This window comes from Sphaeramia orbicularis, chromosome 2, assembly GCF_902148855.1.
Source record: "Sphaeramia orbicularis chromosome 2, fSphaOr1.1, whole genome shotgun sequence".
In the NCBI taxonomy this organism is placed as follows: Eukaryota; Metazoa; Chordata; class Actinopteri; order Kurtiformes; family Apogonidae; genus Sphaeramia; species Sphaeramia orbicularis.
Window position 1 is genome coordinate 8398643 of NC_043958.1, and position 17767 is coordinate 8416409.

The following is a 17767-nucleotide window of genomic DNA, read 5'->3' on the forward strand; positions in this document are numbered from 1 at the left end:
TCCAGTCTGCTTTGACTTAATTCGGATGTTCCTCAAACTTATTATCTCAGCCACATGACCAACTGCACATACTGGTGGGAAAAATCAGAGGTCAGACACATGCCAGGGAAATGCAGTCAATCTGGTTAATGTTCAGTGCTGAATATTTCACGTCCAGTGACAAATGCTGCGTTGCTTTAGTTTTAAAAACAGTGCAGTAGGCCTTTATTTCAACATGGTAGTGCTTTTCTTGCATACATCATTAGTGATCTGTCATACAGTAGGTTACATTCAGTATTGCCACAGATAAAACAATCATTAACAAAACAATTCAGAATAAAAACAATAACCATTGCTATCTATAGCAGATAGAGCAGAGAACATTTCTACACAAATATCACATTGGAAAGGAAATATGACAGAGTTCTTGCAATTTTATGTAGAAGCATGCACTGTAAATGTTACTTTTTAAACAATAGCTGGACCCAACAGTGAGAACTTAACGTCTTCATTACAATGACGGCCTTAAACGCATCCACAGCTGTCTGCTTCTCACAGCTGATGCAGAGCCAGTCACAATTTAGCTTTTTCATTTGAAAGTAAGAGCTAACATGGTGACATTTACAGATTATTTCACGATGTGTGAAGACTTTAAACTACAAAGTGTCATTTCAGAACATATGGGCACCATTTGTTTCCTTCAGTCCAACAGTAATGTAGATAAAGTTCAATTTTGGTCTGTTAATTACATATGAAATTGTTCCACCAATGACAAATATCGCTCATAAGCTGCAGTTTGTCATGATATACATAAAATTGATATAAGATATATATAAAAAAAAAAAAAACCAAACATGTAAAATGCACTAAACCTAGAGCTCTAATGTCACACATACCGACTCAACATGACACGCTGGATTAGAAATTTATTATCTTGGACACACACAAACACTTAAACATTTCTTGTGCAAAAATATTTTCCTTAAGGAATGAAACCATTACATATGACTTAGTGTGATGGCACATCGATATTTCCTTTCACAAAAGGATAAATAGTAAAATATAAAATACAGAGGATTGCCAGGGAAAATACATAAAATAGGGTAGGAAATGAAATCCTACATTCAGGCACAAAGCCTCTTTTCTATAAGGGATTCATACGAGTGCAAAACGCCTCTCAAAGGATCAAATTAAGCTACACGTTTTTGGCCAAAAATATGCTTCAGAGTCCCTTCCCACTCTTTTTTTTTTGAGTGAAAAATCTCAGTTATATATATAATTATTTCAATCGATTGTACACTGTCCAAAAGGACCCCTCTTATGAAAAATCACATCTAATGTTGGTCACAGTTTCCAAAATATAGATAGATGTGGATAAGCCTGGACAAAGTCGCTGCTGTTGAACATTATGAACACATTCAGAGTTGTTTTGTCAAAAGCAGCTGTATAGACTTGTAATTGTGCAGCTTAAGTGTGAATTTGTAATACTTAGGTTTGCACTGTTTTACCACATTAGTCACTGATGGAGCTTATGGCAGCTTTATCAGAACAAGGCATATCTTGTTTGCAGTAGTTATGGATATTTGTGGATACTGGGAGAAAACTGAACAGTATTTTACTAACAGTATATTGTGGGTATTGGAAAATGGCTATTTTACATGTTGAACAACAGAAAGTCGTGAGTAAATAGTACTGAGGATATAAATCCTGTAGTCTTGGTGATGTACATAACAGCCTGTAGTTAGCTCCTAGCTGCAGCCAATGGCAAATCAGCAATCGCTAATTCCTGTCAATGTAAACACCTCAGAGTGCGAACTGCCAGAAAACAGCTTTTGTGGGTGCATATCCTTCAGGTTCAGGTGGAACAGGCCATAGACATCCAGCATCTTTATCTATGAAACAAGCTTGCAAACAATCCCCTCAAAAATGACAGATTAGTACCATTAAATGTCTAAAATCTTTGACATATGTAAAGACTTTGTGTCTTTCTGCCTGCTACAGATGTTCACACCAGCCATTTTGATCCCAAGTCACAGTTTGACCAGTGTGTGGTGAATATTGTGAATAGTCTGTTGGCTGACAAGTAGCTCCTGCATTAGCCACTTTAGCTTTGCAAGACTCCTGGATGGCCCCTTTCTGTGCAGAACTGAAGAGCGTTTTAACAAGATAATTTACAGATTGAGGGTGAAAGATGACGATTTAGTCCCTGATGATTCCAGTTTCAGAAATCTGACCAAAACATACAACGGAACAGATCCAGGTTATGCTGATTTCCAAAACTCTGGTCCATGTGGCATTTGATTGTTTTACTTCTGGTCCACGCATGCTGGTTAAAGACATTGCGAACAGTTAATCATCAGCATTTTATGTCCAACTTGGTCCTGAGCAATGTCACTCCTGCTTTGATTTAATGATGATGTTAATGAGTCAATCTTTATGACGGTCCGTGATTAATTCTGGGGGGTGCAGAAATACGTCTGCGACCCACAGTAATAATTCTGCGGTGTTGAGTAGTAGTTACTGTGGTGATGGTGGTGGTAGTTGTTGTTCTGCGGGGTGGAGTAGTAGTTGTGGTGGTGATGGTGACTCTGGATGTTTCCGTAGGCGAAGAGAAGCGGGGCTGTGGAGGAGGAGGGCTGGGTGGACGCCACACCTGCAGACAGGGTCCCGTTACGCTGAATGGAGCCGTACCAGCTGGATGTACCCAGCTGAGGGGTGGTGGAGAGGAGGCTGAGAGGTGAGAAGATGAGAGGACAAGAGAATAGTAAGTCATTAGTCTGAAAGGACTGCAAATGTTGACTAGGGGTGTGTATTGGCAAGAATCTGGCGATACGATACAAATCACAATACTAGGATCACGATATGATATATCACAATATATCATGACACTGTTAAAAACACAATTTTTGTTTTTTTCTTTTTTTAAAATGATTATTTCTTTGAAGAATTGAATTACACCCGAAATATGCACAAATACTGAACACAGTTTTATTTGATCATAACAGGATCTAATGCTATATCACAAAATGTTCTTGTGTCAAAACTTAGATTATGTTTTACAGACATTACAGATTAAGATCCTGCTCAAATGTTTATATTCTATTAGTTCATAACTAATATTATAATATTATTTTTGCGCAATCCAAACAAAGGAACTAACATTTGATAGTTATATATGCTTACATTTCCATATGTATATTTTATATATTTTATGTACATTTTATCTTATTATTGCTAAGCACAGTTTGCACAGGGGTGCTCGTTGCAATTTCCTTTCACTATGAGTATACCTGTGCATCCACACATGACAAATAAAGATCTTAAATCTAACATCTGCCTCTCAGACAGTAAAAAATGCTTTTAGGATGCTTCAAATAACCATTATTTAATAAAACAGTGTTAAATAATGAGAAAAACAAAAAACAAAAATAAACCTACGTCATATATGCATTTGAATAAATACCTAAAAATATCAATACAGAATGATGAATTGAAATATAGCGATATATTGCAGAACCGATATTTTCTTACACCCCTAATGTTGACCAGTAGTTCCCATTCCTCTATTAAGAGTCAGTTCATCATCAGAGTTTTAAATATTGCTTATTAGATGAATTTCACACTACAATGAACGAATGATATATAACTGGCTCAATTTCTATACTAACCCTTGTGTGGTGGTCAGATTTTTGTTATTCAGCCAGTGTTCGTGGGTGTGGTGGAGCTGCTGCATTTGTGGGTTTTTAATTCAACATAAACAATTTTATGTTAAAATACTCAACAGATGTTTACTTCATCCCATTTACAAGAACATAAAGAGCATATATGTTTAATATTTGCCTTTTGCCTTTGCTAGATCACATTTATAATTAAAGTGCTACTTATTTTTAGCTTGTTTTTTTAATAAAATGTAATATAATCAAGATATAAAAGGAAAACATTTATAAAAAAAATAATTTCTTGTAATAAAAAATGAAAACGGGTCCCACAGACCCAAACACCATACAAGGGTTAAAAAAACATATCTATAAATATTTGTAGCAATTCTTAAAAAATCGTACTGTAATTTTTTTACCATGTAATGTGCGGGGTTCGTACACATTTTTTAAGGTCAAATTCAAGTACTTTTAAGGGTCATTTTAATTTTTTCCAGCACATCATCATCTTATTGCTAGGGTTAAATGCATATCTACAGGAATACATACATTCATGATTTTTTTCCCCCAGTTTTATCACAATGATGTACATTGAATTATACTATAAAAAATATACAATTATGTTTTGTCATAGAAAAAAGTTTAGAAATTAAAGGAGAACACAAAGTTTTATTCAAAAAAAGGGAGGCCACTTGCCATTCTTCAGACACACTCACACCGAGACAAAGATTAAGATAAAAATGTATCTGGAGTCTACGTAACAATATATATATATATATTTTTTTTTAAATTTCACAAAAGTAATAAAGTCTTGTTAGGTCCTCCAATGACACAGGCAGATTAAAATGTTGAATTGAGTGACCTATAAAGAGTTAAAAAATTTTTAGAGTTATTTGTTATGGAAATATAAATACAAATCCTCTGCAAACCTTTTACAGTACACATTGAAAATCATGAAAAATACTGTAGGTGTTATTTGTAGTAATTTAAAAAAGGTTTCAAAATGGAAGTCATGGATGGTTATTTGCACCTGCCAATACTGGTAGAAACTGAACCAAGAGAAATAATATGTGTGTTTGTGTGTCTGTACCCACCTGCCCCGGTCAGCTCTACTGGTAATGCTTCTGGACAGGTCATCGTCGCTGTCATATCGTCTGGGGTTGTCAAAGAAATAAGCTCTGGAGCTGAAGCTGTGGCTGTTGATCATCCCTCCTGGAGCCTGAGAAGTACAGGGGAAAAAAATGTTCAAACATCCCTCAGGGTAAATGTACAGTCTCGGTTACTGTTTTCTCTGTTCACATGTTTTGTTTACCAGGTTTTGGTTGGGTTTTTGGACTCTGAAGAAAACCACCACCAGGCTTGTTGGCAGCAGCTCCCAGAAGAATAAGATGATGCCAAACATAATGTAGGCTTCACCACTGATTTCCTGCACATCTGCCTGCAACAAACACAAAAAATACCATGGTAAATGTTTCTAGGGGCCTCAATTTTATGTACTTTATGACTAAAATACATTAACCCATAAAGACCAAACATCCACCATTGACCAAAGCCATCTACTGATCTAAACTGTTTAATACCTGTTGATCTGCTAATCCTATCAATGCATGTAAATAATTGGTGTAAAATACAATTTGTCATCTTTTCATGGCCATCAGATATGACCCATTTGAACGTTCAGAGGCTCCGTAGTTACCGTGGACACACCGTCATCTTCTACAACATTGATTCACCAGTAAAACCCATGGAGTTTGATAAATGACAGTAGATGGAGACACATGGCTTATGTTCAGCTGATCATAGATTTTGCTGAAAAAGTCAGCTTTTCTTCAGTTTTCTCTATTTCATATATAATAACTGTTGAATTTACTCTGAGCTTTTTTTGAATATCAACATGACCAGTAATTAAATATAGGAAAATACATGATTTTCACTGAAAAAAAAACAACACAAAAGACAGAGTATAATATTAAAATAAATGGTGGTAAATCACTTAAAAAAGGTTAAATAAAGAGAAAAATTCACACAAAAGTCACACTGGGTCTTTATGGGTTAAACATCCCACCACTTCAGCAACATCACACAAAAATGCATATTAACAGGAATAACGTCTGCAAGTTCTTTACATGACAGCACCACATATGTGGAACAGGAAGCAGAGAGCTGCGGAGGAAAGGTGTGTATGCTCAAATTCTAGTGCTTTTTCACTTGATTTCTACCTCGTGTATCACAAATACCCATCTCAGCCAACATTTGTTCCTTTCATGTGTAATACAGGGTGTTAAAAATGAGGCTGAGCACACAGATGTTTGGCTGGTGCTGGTGTAGAACTCAGAAACCAGTGTGCACTTTTTAATTCCAATCAGTTTCAATCAATATTATTAAAAAACACACCTGAGGAAAAACACAGAAAACAGTGGTGAGACGAATGAACTCAGTCATCAATAAAATATGAAAGAATTGTAACTCATCAATCAATTAATCAGTATTCATTTACAGACTCGGGATGTTCAAGATAATATAGAAGAGTAAATGGATCCTAAAAACCTTACTATAGCTGATACTGAGCGCAGGATAATTTCATTTCCCGAGTCATTAATCAGATAAATTTATACATTACATTTATTAAAACCACGTGAAAAGCACTGCCTTCTTCATTTGACTCACACTACACCATCTATTCTATAATAAGCCCATAGCAAAATGATAAGATTTTTTAAGTCTCAGTAAGATTAATTTAATGTAATTTGCCCACAAATGTGCAATAAGTGCTGAACAGACACCTTCACACCATCTATACATGCACTTAAGTTAGAGAAGAGATACATCATATATCTTATCAAGGTACTATGTGCATTAAAATGGGTAAAGTGCAGAGACTAATGTTATTCTCTATGGGCAAATTTATCTTTTAACCTCCTTAAGAGAATGTTTGCATGTACATACAGTTGCAATTAATTTTTCTACCTCCATTGCATTTCAGATTTATTATAATTTTTAAAATTTAATTGGTGTTTGCAATAAACAGACTAAGCAAGAACAGATTAATTAGTTAGATAAAACTCAACAAATTCAACAATAAATCCTACTTTCAATGACAAATACAGTCTCAGAATTATTCAACTAGTAGGTCATAAGAGCAAAAAGGCCAAACAGGTGCTCTACTTTGTATTCAAGATGAAAGGGTTGAATAATTCTGAGACTGCAGTAATCATTAAAAGTGGTATTTAATGTTGAAATTGGAGAAATCACTTGTAACATTAGCTGTGTTGACCTATTTAAATGATTCTCATTTGATATGTTTATTGCAAACAGCTGCTAGTTTGTACATTTTGCCAATAAACCTAATTTGCAGATGGGGCTGAATAATTTTGAATGTAACTGTAAATATCACATCTGTTAGTTAATTAATACTAAAATGTCCAAGATATGTGACCTTATTACAGACAGTGAAATTATTACCCAAGTAGTTGGATAACAGCTTTAAATATTTATCAATTGGGTCTTACAGAATGCTTCTATATTAAAAGCATTGTAGAATAGAACAGAATATTATTATTTATTATATATCTTTATTTAGGTGGGACAGTGCACATTAATGAACACATTTATACCTTCCATTTCAGTATAAATATGTAAATATGCTGGACTTAGCGTCAGTGCTAATTTTCCTCTGCAGTCCCCGCTTGATAAATAAATAACAGTGATCCATGCAATACAAAGCAATACAGTAGAATAAGTGTCATTGTGTAATTAACAGAATGAAATAGTGGATTTTGTACTGATTGTAGTTACTATGTTCCACATATACTCAGACCATAGCTTAAGGAGGTGTTTTAGACGAGCACTACTGGGTCTGAAGACCACCAGGTTATCTGCATATATAATACTTCTCACTAAAATATCACCAATCATGCACCCAGTTTTACAAGCATTCACCTACATGGATAGATCATAATAATAATAATAAATTTTATTTATAGGTGCCTTTCTTGGCACTCCAGGACACCATACAGTAAACAGGAGAGTATAAAACAAGCAATTAAACAGAGTAAAAAGCGAAAGGCAGGTAAAAAAAATTGGACAATTCAATTGTGGTCACATAGAGAAAGCGGTCCTAAACAGATGGGTTTTGAGTTTGGATTTGAACAGAGGGAGTGAATTAGTATTTCTGAGCTCTGGTGGCAAGGAGACATCCATATATACTATAGATTAAAGTTAACGGGGCCTAAATTCCTCCTTGCCTGACCCTGACTCATTAACCTGGGTAGAAGGAAAATCAATACAAAACGATTCAAATAAAAACCAGATGACTAGGCTGTAACAAGAACAAGTAAAACATGGTGAAATTAAACATTTTAATTGCTTTTTGCTGCTGTTCCCGGTTCCAGATGCTCAGTGAATAAAACTAAATTAATTTGCTGACACTTCAGATTGGACTATTGTTTTACGGTGTTCATAGTTGCATGTAACAGGAGTGTAAGCGCCCACATCAGTAATTTATGCACAACATGCCGCCTTCCCCTGTTGTTCTACATCACTAATGCAATCCTCCTCATGAATATGGATGAGTGGTTTGATTTAAGGCTCCTCACTGGTCACTAACACAGAAGCATCGGTAAAATGTCAAATTTTATGTGCTAACACACCAAAATGTTAATGACATCTTAAAATCCATAGAATATAATCGCGTTAACATGCATTTTAATGTTTCAGACACTGCTTGTGTAAACAGTGTTGCATAAGAAAATCAACCAGACAGGAAAATGTTGCAGTGTTGGTTGGACTGACAGCTGGTATGCAGACAGATTAAAGTAATAATTTGTAATGTCAGATTATGCCCACACATACACACAGCAGACGAGGGTTAGTGTCCAACAATCACACCAGGAAACCCTTTGAAATCTGTCCGTCTCAAGGCCTGAGCCCTGATGTAGGTCACAACATACAATCACACACACATAGAGGGTTATTTATAGCCAAACAAAGCCCTTTACAGCACTAAGCAATGCTCTCCCAAATCTCCTAAGATGGATTGTTCACACACACACACATCCACACACGCACAGGGTCCCTGGCTGCATAAAAGGCTACTTTCTGTTCATGGGGAAACACAGTGAGTCCGGTACCTGATCAGAAACACTGTACCAGCCGTAGTTGAAGGGGCTGGGCTTATCCTGCGGTGACAGAGTCACCACCACCAGGTTGTAGCAGGCTCTGGACGTGTACAGCAGAATCACTACAGCTCCTATGGCTGTGGCTTGGCACACTGATGTCCCCTAGAGGCAGAAAAACACAATTTAGTGCAGTCAGTCACAGCAGCAGCTACTGGCCTGTAATCAAAAGCAGCAGCATTCAATTTTACCTCCTATTTAGAACCAGGTACCAAACTTTTATAGCATCAAGTGAATGGCTTGTTGAAAAATGCCATTTGCTACCAAATTTCAGTACCTCAGTGTGTGTAAATCAGTATGTGACTGTCATAAATTAAGACTTAATAATCCTTAAAATTCTAAATTAATCCTTAAACCTGCCACTCAAAAGTCTGAAAAATTCCACAAATACAACAAATGATATTGCTGTATTTGCTTTGGAAATCTTTGCAAAGAAGTTATCAAATTTTTAACATGGCGGAGAAAGGAATGAGTGGACCCTCCAATAGTTATTCATGAGTGGAGGGGTTCAGGTAGGAGATTCAGTGGCGGAAACGTTAGTCATGAATCATTACCTGGATTGTAACATGGTTAGACTGGTTCAAGGCAAGAACTATAAGGTCCGTTGCACTGTTATTTATCTGAATGTAAGGATTGAAATTTAATCAGACACTTTGAAAAATCTCTTAAAGACATGAATTTGGCCTCCTCAAATACACAGATACCCTCTAAACGCAACACATGCAGAACTTTTTTTACATTTAGTCATGATGTAATGTTAAACAATATCAAGGTTAGTTTTATTTATGTTCACAGTTCTCATATATTTAAATTTTTTTCCCAAAAAAATACATTAAAATGCAACTTATAAGGCCTTAGAAATTAAATGACTTGATGTTGGATCTTTTAGGGGGCTGCACAAACCTTGTCTCCCTGTAAGTCCACCTCTACTTAAAAGAAAACTCAATCAGCTTTAATTATTGAATAAAAAAATTGATTTAAAAATCCATTTAAAAAAAATGTTAAATTCTACAGATGTTTTAGCTCATTAGTTCTCACTCTTGCACTTCTTTCCATGTCTGGTTTGCTATTGTACGATCACCTTATTTATTTATTTATTTATTTATTTATTTTTCTTCTTCTCTCATATTTGCTTCTCATGCTAGGAAAATGTTATTGTACTTTTAAAATGTAAGCCCATTTTTCTGTATTTGGCTGTAACCATTCAGCCTGCGCATACTTTCCTCTACCTGTCATTGTTTAACAGTTTTCTTCCAATATATTAGTACTGAATAATCCATATGATGTTTTATTACGTTGGTCATTTGTCCAGGACAACAGATGGAAATTAGCTACTCTGCTAAATCTGGTGCATGCATCTTGTTCTTTGCAACTAATGCCAATACACACTGTCCTGTAACTACATAAATAAATTCAAAAAAATACTAAATACTAAAACCTCCAGTATGTGATATAACTGCTCCAACATACTGTCATGTATTTGCACAAAATTAAATCCTATGGCTTTCCTGAAACTTTAGACTATTTAACTTTTTCACATCTGCAAAATGACTGTTGCAGGTTTTTCCTCTTATTGTTAAACATCAGATCTAACTAAATATGACTTGGTAAACCTCAGATTTTTGTGAAACTGTTCTAAGCGTATAAAACTGCAAATGAGCTTAATAATAAATCTGAGGATTTGTAGTGTGATGTGTAAAATGAAAAATGTTTTTCACATGGAAAATTGGTGTCACTGTCAAGGTTCACTTGGCAAACCATCATTCACACATGACGTAACTACCTTTGATTCAAGGTAAACGTTGGCGGAGGACATCTTGGCGATTTTGAAGATGCAGACGGCCAGAGAGATGGCACACAGGACGAAAAGGCTGTCGTTGATCAGGACCCGGGCCAGAACTGCATGTCTGACGCCCCCATCGCTGTGGTCAGAAGGTCAGCTTGTTATTACCTCCAACATACAGGCTTTTCATATCTAATAACTGGATTAAATATTCCCATTTTTACAATTATCTGTACTTTTTTAGTCCAGTATCTGATCGTATAAATTGAAATAAGATAGTGCGACTATGGCTCTGAAGCATCTGATGAGAAAATGGGGGAAAATATTTATTTAATCCCTCAAGTTTTCCTTCGGAGTTACTTTACAGAATTAGATTATACTGCAAATTTCATTCCTAAATATGTTATCTGCCTAATAATTGGTACTGGAACTGAAAGAAAAAAACCCCCAAAAAACAATATATCGGTCGATGCCTAGTTCACACTGCAGGAGCTAAAAATGTAACATAGGGAGGAGGCTGTTTTCTGTTTACCTTGGGGATTCAGAGCGCTCCAGAGCCCCTTGCACCAACAATGCGCAAGTTAAATTCACCACCAGGAAAAATATACTGAGACAGAGGAAGAACAAACGCAAAGGAACCCTAGAGACGCACAGGGAAACACAGTCAGAAAGTTGCCAAAACAATCTAATTTTATTAACAAGTAATTAAGATGCAAAGAAAACCTTCCTCACACTACAGTTCCAGAACCAAACATGCATGTATGAACTCATACAGACTTCTACAAATGTCATGTAAAGGATGAAAAACAAGCAGACGTACTTGTATTTATTGAGCTCGGGGGAATACTTTGCTTTGGCCTTAAACATCACCTAAAAAAAGAAAAAGACACACAGAGAGCAATTGGGTGGGGTCTCTTTTCAGAGAAGAGTGTGAACTTAACAGAGGCTGAGGAGATTCCTGGATGTAATTTCAGCTGCACACACACACACAACATGACGCAAAAATAACATACATTTGAGGTTGACGGGAAAAACAAGAAAAGGAATGACAACGCAAACTACTTGGAAATGAAGTTGTGTCTAACAGAGCAGTCAGAAATCTACCACACAATGTAAGATTTAGCTGGATTTAGCATGTTCTACTTCTAAAAGACTCAGGGATCTGCAGTATATCCAGATAATTTGAGGAATTAATCAATTTTTTTGTGTGAAAACTAGGTCTAAATTGCAAAATTAAGATTAGTGCTATACATTTCTTGCACAACAAAACCTTTGTTTAAAGTTATGACCATTTACATCCTTCGAGGAGCTGTTTTTTCTGTTACTGATGCTAGTTACTATCGCACATAAAGAATCACAAATGAGTTGTCTTCATGAGTCAGCCATAACAATGAGAAAACATGACCAATCACTGAAAATATTACAAAATTGAATAAACTCTGTATTAAAAATCTAATATATTTGTGACATCTGATTGGTTAAACACACAATATGAACTGCATGTGGCCTCTGTGTCAACATACTATCAACTTTGACCTAAAAAAACATCCATCAATCTGTACACAAGTCTAGTTCCTGTGTGTGCAGAAGCGGGGACATTGACACTCACCTCTTGAAATGGCCTTTTATCTGTTCTTTGTTTGTCAAATTGCACGTTATTCAGTTACCAATAGGCACAGACAGCAGATTTTATAAATACTTGTCTTTTATTTATGAGACTCCACAAATGAACAAATTAGTGATAAAAATTATTAATATGTGATATTATATTACAGCTGTGAGGAACGCAAGGGTCTGCGTAAACACTTGCACACATAAACACTCCTGTGTGTGAGAATCAGGCCAGAATGTGGTCATTTGTAACCTAGAAATGAAGCAACAGGCCAACAAAGCACTGGTGGTTTTTATAATTTAACATATGGCTGTAGATGTTTCCATTTTGCTGCAGGTGAGGATTTGATTTTGAGCTCCCCAAATGTAACTGCCATCCTTTTCTGTTGTGAGGACGAGCGAATGTAAGAAGGAGAAGTAAATCACAGGTCCGGCCTCATGCCTGACTCATCACAAAATACACTAGTCCCAAACATTTCCACACACGCTTGTTTGTCAGACCATTAACTGTTACAAAGGCCTGACGTTAGATCAGCTTTAAGTTCAGGTGACTTAAATTCTGTCTGACTTTTATATGGGGACAGGGTGGCCTTGGCAATAGATTAACAGGGTTTCTATTCAAGACTTTTTAAGACCTATGTCTGTTCTTAAAGGGGTCATATTTTGTTAAACCTACTTTTATTAGTCTTTGGTTCATTTAGTTGTGTATTTGGACCCTAACAGTTCAAAAAGTTTGAATTTGAACCCTCCAGGTGCTACAAAGTTATCTTTATATTCATTTTAGCAAAAATCTAGTGAATTTCTACAACCTGTTTTATTTCCTTCTTAATTTGTTATGTCTATAACGAGTTAAGTCACGACATTTGCACATATATGGTCAAGACTTCTGACGAACGGTTGTAGTAAAAACTAAAAATATGTCCAAACTTCGAGCCAATTACCTAAAATGTTCGGTTGTTGGTTGTATTAATGAACACAAGTGGCTGAACAGGACAGAAAGGACGGTGAATGTGCATTTAAAGAGCCAGTACTCAAAACAACCTTTCTGGTGTCATTACTCAGAAATAGGGTTGAAGATGGACCTGTGGAGTTGAATTAATGAAGAATTCAGACCCAAGCATAGCATTTACAGTTTATGTAGACCACAGGGAAATGTTTTAAAATGCATAATTCCATTTAAAAAAGCAAAATATCACTCCTTTAAGTCAGATTTTGTCAGATGAAGTGTCAAACTAGATAAAAGTTAAACAAATAGAGACTGTTTTTTATATATAGTAGATGGGAGGAAATACATTGGCTGAATGTGCTTCCATTTTAGTTTCATTACAGTTTGCACATCAGCACATTTCAACACACATTTAAGAACAAAACGTGTTGATGTCAAAGCATTTAACTCCAGATTAGTGGATTGTACACTTTATGTTTTAAGGGGCTATATGTAGCTAGTATTTATAATCCAAACTCTCCACAGTAGGGGGAAGTTGCATCCCATAACGTACTTTAAATATCAAAACCACCAATGAATCAACATTACACATCCACAGACTGAATCACTCATTGAATAAAATATAAACCTCATTATTTAGAAACTACTGTATTATGGTCTGAAGTTTTGTCATAGCTGGTTATTAACATTTGGTCAAAGTAACACTGTGCCATATGATCTACACAAACGGCATCAGCTGATAGTTTACATTACAGCTCTGTTAGCTTAGCTCGAAAACAGACACAGTAAAACCACAAGCCACCCCCATTTTCTGTAGTGTGTGTTTTCCATCGCTGCAGTTCATTCTAAGCAAACTCCATTCTTTTCATCTTTGTAATCTTCTATCATTTCGCCACTTTCTTTGACTCTGAAAGTTGATTCTTTGTAGTTTTCGTTCCATCTCGTCACTTGGCCCCGTGGTGTTAGTTTTCCTCACCATGGTGGACCAGCAAAGTGACTCACATAAATCACCTGTTCATTCAGTATAAATAGATTTCATTCACATCTCTGCAACCTGATACATTGGCATACGTTCAGAACTCTCTTCTCAAAATTCAGTGATAATCTTTACAATATTTTAAAGCAGAAATACTACCTATAACCCATTTAAGTAACACCAGACATCCCTAATCAATATTTTCATTTGGTATACTGTGTCATTATGAGTTTTCTTTGTTTTGCACCATTATTATGTTGTCACAATGTATCATATTATAAAAGTAAAATCAAAATCATATTTATGGCTTAAAATGCACATGACTGGATTTTTTAAACACTTTTAAAGACCCAAAGAAGCTGAGTTAAAAGGAAAATCTCCACAGCTTTGCAATGCAGCCGTTCCTCTTTTGTTGACCAGCTCTCTCTCGGTTTGCATTTTTTTTTTTTTTTTTTTTTTTAACTGTGGCTGAAAATACAAATCTGACATATTACTCAGGCCTGACTGAGCCAGACATAAAACCACATGCAGGAAAATTGTACTCACAGGCCTCCCAACATCAATAGAGATACAGAATTTTAAAGCTCGAATGTGTTTTGCAGATACCCAAGTATATCAGTTTGTCTGTAATTTATGAAAAGCAGAACTCAGTGCAGTTTTTACAAGAAAAGCAAGAGTTTCATTTGTATTCAAAGGGACAGTTTGCTTGCATTGACTGGTCACAAATCAGCTGATGGGCAGCGATGATTATTCAGCAGTCATATGACACCACTGGCTTCAATACCTAATCTCCACTCAGTCGGTCAGACGAGCAAGGAGGGAAGACAGATTTCTTTCTCCTCACGCCCCTGTATGCGATTGAGATGCACGGTGTGTTTGGCTTTAAAGCAGTGATTGAACTGTGCTGCTGCTGCTAATCCTAAACTGTCCTTGGAGTGTAGGTGTTTTGCCAGAAAGAAACAAACAGGTCTTTGACATTTAGCATGGACAGGTGTTAAACAACTGTTACTGACCAGCTGTGGCCCTGTCTCTTTCTTTTCATACACCCCTGTGTCACTGACAGGGACATTTGCTTGAGTCTTATCCACTTCCTGAGAGAACAAAACTCCCTGCTGCACAAGCTTTTAACATTTCTCACCCGGGGACAAGAGTCAGTTTTCAAGTGCTTTCTGAGATTTTCATTCCTCCTATGAAGGGAAGATAAAAATAATAATAAAAAAAAAACCCTGACATAAGTTAACCCAACATGTAGGTCAGCAGTGACCACAGTTTCCTGATTGGACGCAGATGCGTTTTCAAGCCATGGCTACAGAGAATTCTAGATTTGGACTGGTTCTGTTTGCGCAAAGACAGCAAACTCATCCCTTTTCTAAAAAATGAGCACATGCACCCATGCTGAATCTACAGGCCTTCATCTGATTTACTCAACTAATTCCTTCTTTTGTCTTTACAGCGCAAGAAATGTTCAATTGCTAAGTCACAGTGATCTCAGACTGCTTGTAAGCAACAGCCCCCAACATATACTGTTGACTTCCCTTTTCCAGACAAAGAAAAGCAGCAAAGCAGCATTGATCAAAGCTGAAATCTGTGTACATTTGACATTTTTACCCTGAGAAATGACCCAAAAAAATAATTTAAATGCACTAATCATTTAATAGACTGTTCATTTTTATTCTAACGTCACTTAAATGCAGTCAAAATTACAATATGTGGTCTGAATGAAGGCTGATGCCTGTTCAATATAAAGGGAATAGGTCAGAATCCACATATTCACATAAAAATGCAAAAATTGTGTAATAGTAACCACTATTATGAGCATCCGTGATGAGATTTGGGCCACATCCTGTTGTGTGATGCAGTAGCAGATATTTCAACATAATGGATTACAATAAATCAATGCAAACCACTTCAGAGTCAAACAAACACAATAGAATAAGTGTATTTGTGTACAATCAATCAGTTTAATGTGGAATCTAATTCATATAAAGGCCACAAAACTGCAGTGTCAGCTATTTTGCAAAATCAGGTCACTCAGATGCAAACACTGCACACCCTCTCCCACACCTCCCATCTTTTCCTGTCTCACAAAACCTGGAGTATCCATTCCTTACCTGTGTGAAATAGAGGTTAAGCAGGCAGAGTGTGAAGAACTGCAGGCAGACAGGGCAGCAGTAGAGCAGCCAGTAGGCCAGAGGCTGCAGCTGGTTGGCCTGCACCACATTTTTAAAGTAAAAAGAGAACAGGGTCGTCCTGAGAGCTGCCCAGAGCAAACACAAAAACAAAAACACACTCTGGTAGCTGAAGCGCTTGTGTCCGTAGTGCAAAATGAGCCAGAGCTGCAGGTAAACGAAAACAAACAGGAAGGAATAGAGGACGGTGTAGATGGTGGTGAGGCTGAGCTCCAGGGTAGGGGAGATTGCAGCTCCTGGGGACTCCTCTAGTGAGGTAAACAAATGGGAATTGACCTCCTCTCCTGCCGAAAACATCTCCTCTGATGGCTTGTGTTAACACATGGGATGCACTGAAGGAGGCAAAAGCACTAAAAGTGGGTCAGACCTGTGTTAAATTCACCGTGGATAACAAAAAGACGAGGGTATTCGAGTGAAAAATTACGATAAAAGCAGTTTATTCTGAAAAGAAGTGGCATAATGAAACTGCGCGGGGGTTTCAATCCGATGTCGGGTTGAAAAACAGGACTCCTGATGGAAGAAATGAGGCTCGGTTGAAAAGAATAAGAATCAGAGAAAGAAAACAAGAGAGAGGTCCCCTTGTGAATCCCTGCAAAGCTGCTCTCTGCAAAAAACAACTTGAGGGGGGAAAAAAAACCTCCAGATCAGCTGTGATGCAGTTTTGGACCCGCCCCCTTGCTCTCAATAGTGATGGAAACTGGCTCTCCTCAGGCCGCCATTTTGGTGTCAGACTGCGCTCATTTTTTGCGCAGTATAGCTAAATGTGGATCCACAGATTTCGCCCAGTTTCAGAGCTAAGTCTCCCAAATACAACGCACGTCCACGCCCACTTATCCAGCCCGCTGCTTTATTGGTTCCTACCACCGCCCAGCCTCCGCAATTCTCTGATCTCATTGATTCATGATGATGTCAGCTGTGAAAACGCCCGCCCTCTACCCGCTTCTGATTGGCCACTTGTTAAAGTCAAAAATATTCCCTGCTGTGATTGGCTTTAAGTGGCACGTGGCCTTTTTTTCTCAGGAAAAAGGGTATCAAAACAATTTGCTGAAAAAACGTCAAGCTAACCAGAGCGAAATGAGAGATAAATACATTTCCTTCAGAGTTGAACCGAAATCTATTACAATTGCGTCACTGTTGAGACACAAACAGGCGTTGTCGCCCATAAATCAACATGCAACAGTAAATCCAAGCATGCAAAACTGGTCTTTATATTGTAAATAATTTTCACATTCTGATTCTGATATACTTTATTTATTCAATACTGGGAAACTGACTTGAATCTTGCAGCTGTTTAGTGTAGACATAACAATTCAGAATGGTACAATCCAAAAGCAAGAAGACTATATGTATAATATACTAAGTCATAGTGGCTTGTAAAGAATTAATCAAAAGAGGTGAGAGGCTGCAGATAGTTTTTTGTGTTATTTAAATTGTACTGAATTACAGGATTGTG

At 36.8% G+C, this 17767-nt stretch overlaps 2 protein-coding genes across 2 annotated transcripts in view; one reads left to right on the forward strand and one right to left on the reverse strand.

Annotated features, from left to right (window-relative positions):
- Window positions 1-187: 187 nt before the first annotated feature.
- gpr137c (G protein-coupled receptor 137c) lies at window positions 188-17124 on the reverse strand. Its single transcript, XM_030151355.1, has 8 exons — window positions 16237-17124; window positions 11413-11462; window positions 11125-11232; window positions 10593-10731; window positions 8765-8914; window positions 4948-5073; window positions 4730-4854; window positions 188-2709 (listed from the first exon to the last, which is right to left on the reverse strand). Exons 1-8 carry the CDS (start codon window positions 16609-16611, stop codon window positions 2430-2432), a joined length of 1353 nt encoding a protein of 450 aa, XP_030007215.1. The 5' UTR covers window positions 16612-17124; the 3' UTR covers window positions 188-2429.
- txndc16 (thioredoxin domain containing 16) overlaps window positions 7788-17767 on the forward strand; it is a 32917-nt gene continuing 22937 nt past the window's right edge. Inside the window, exons 1-2 of the mRNA XM_030151345.1 lie at window positions 7788-7792; window positions 14635-14640. The gene's annotated coding sequence lies outside the window, so the exon portion shown is untranslated. The remainder of the gene's footprint in view (window positions 7793-14634; window positions 14641-17767) is intronic.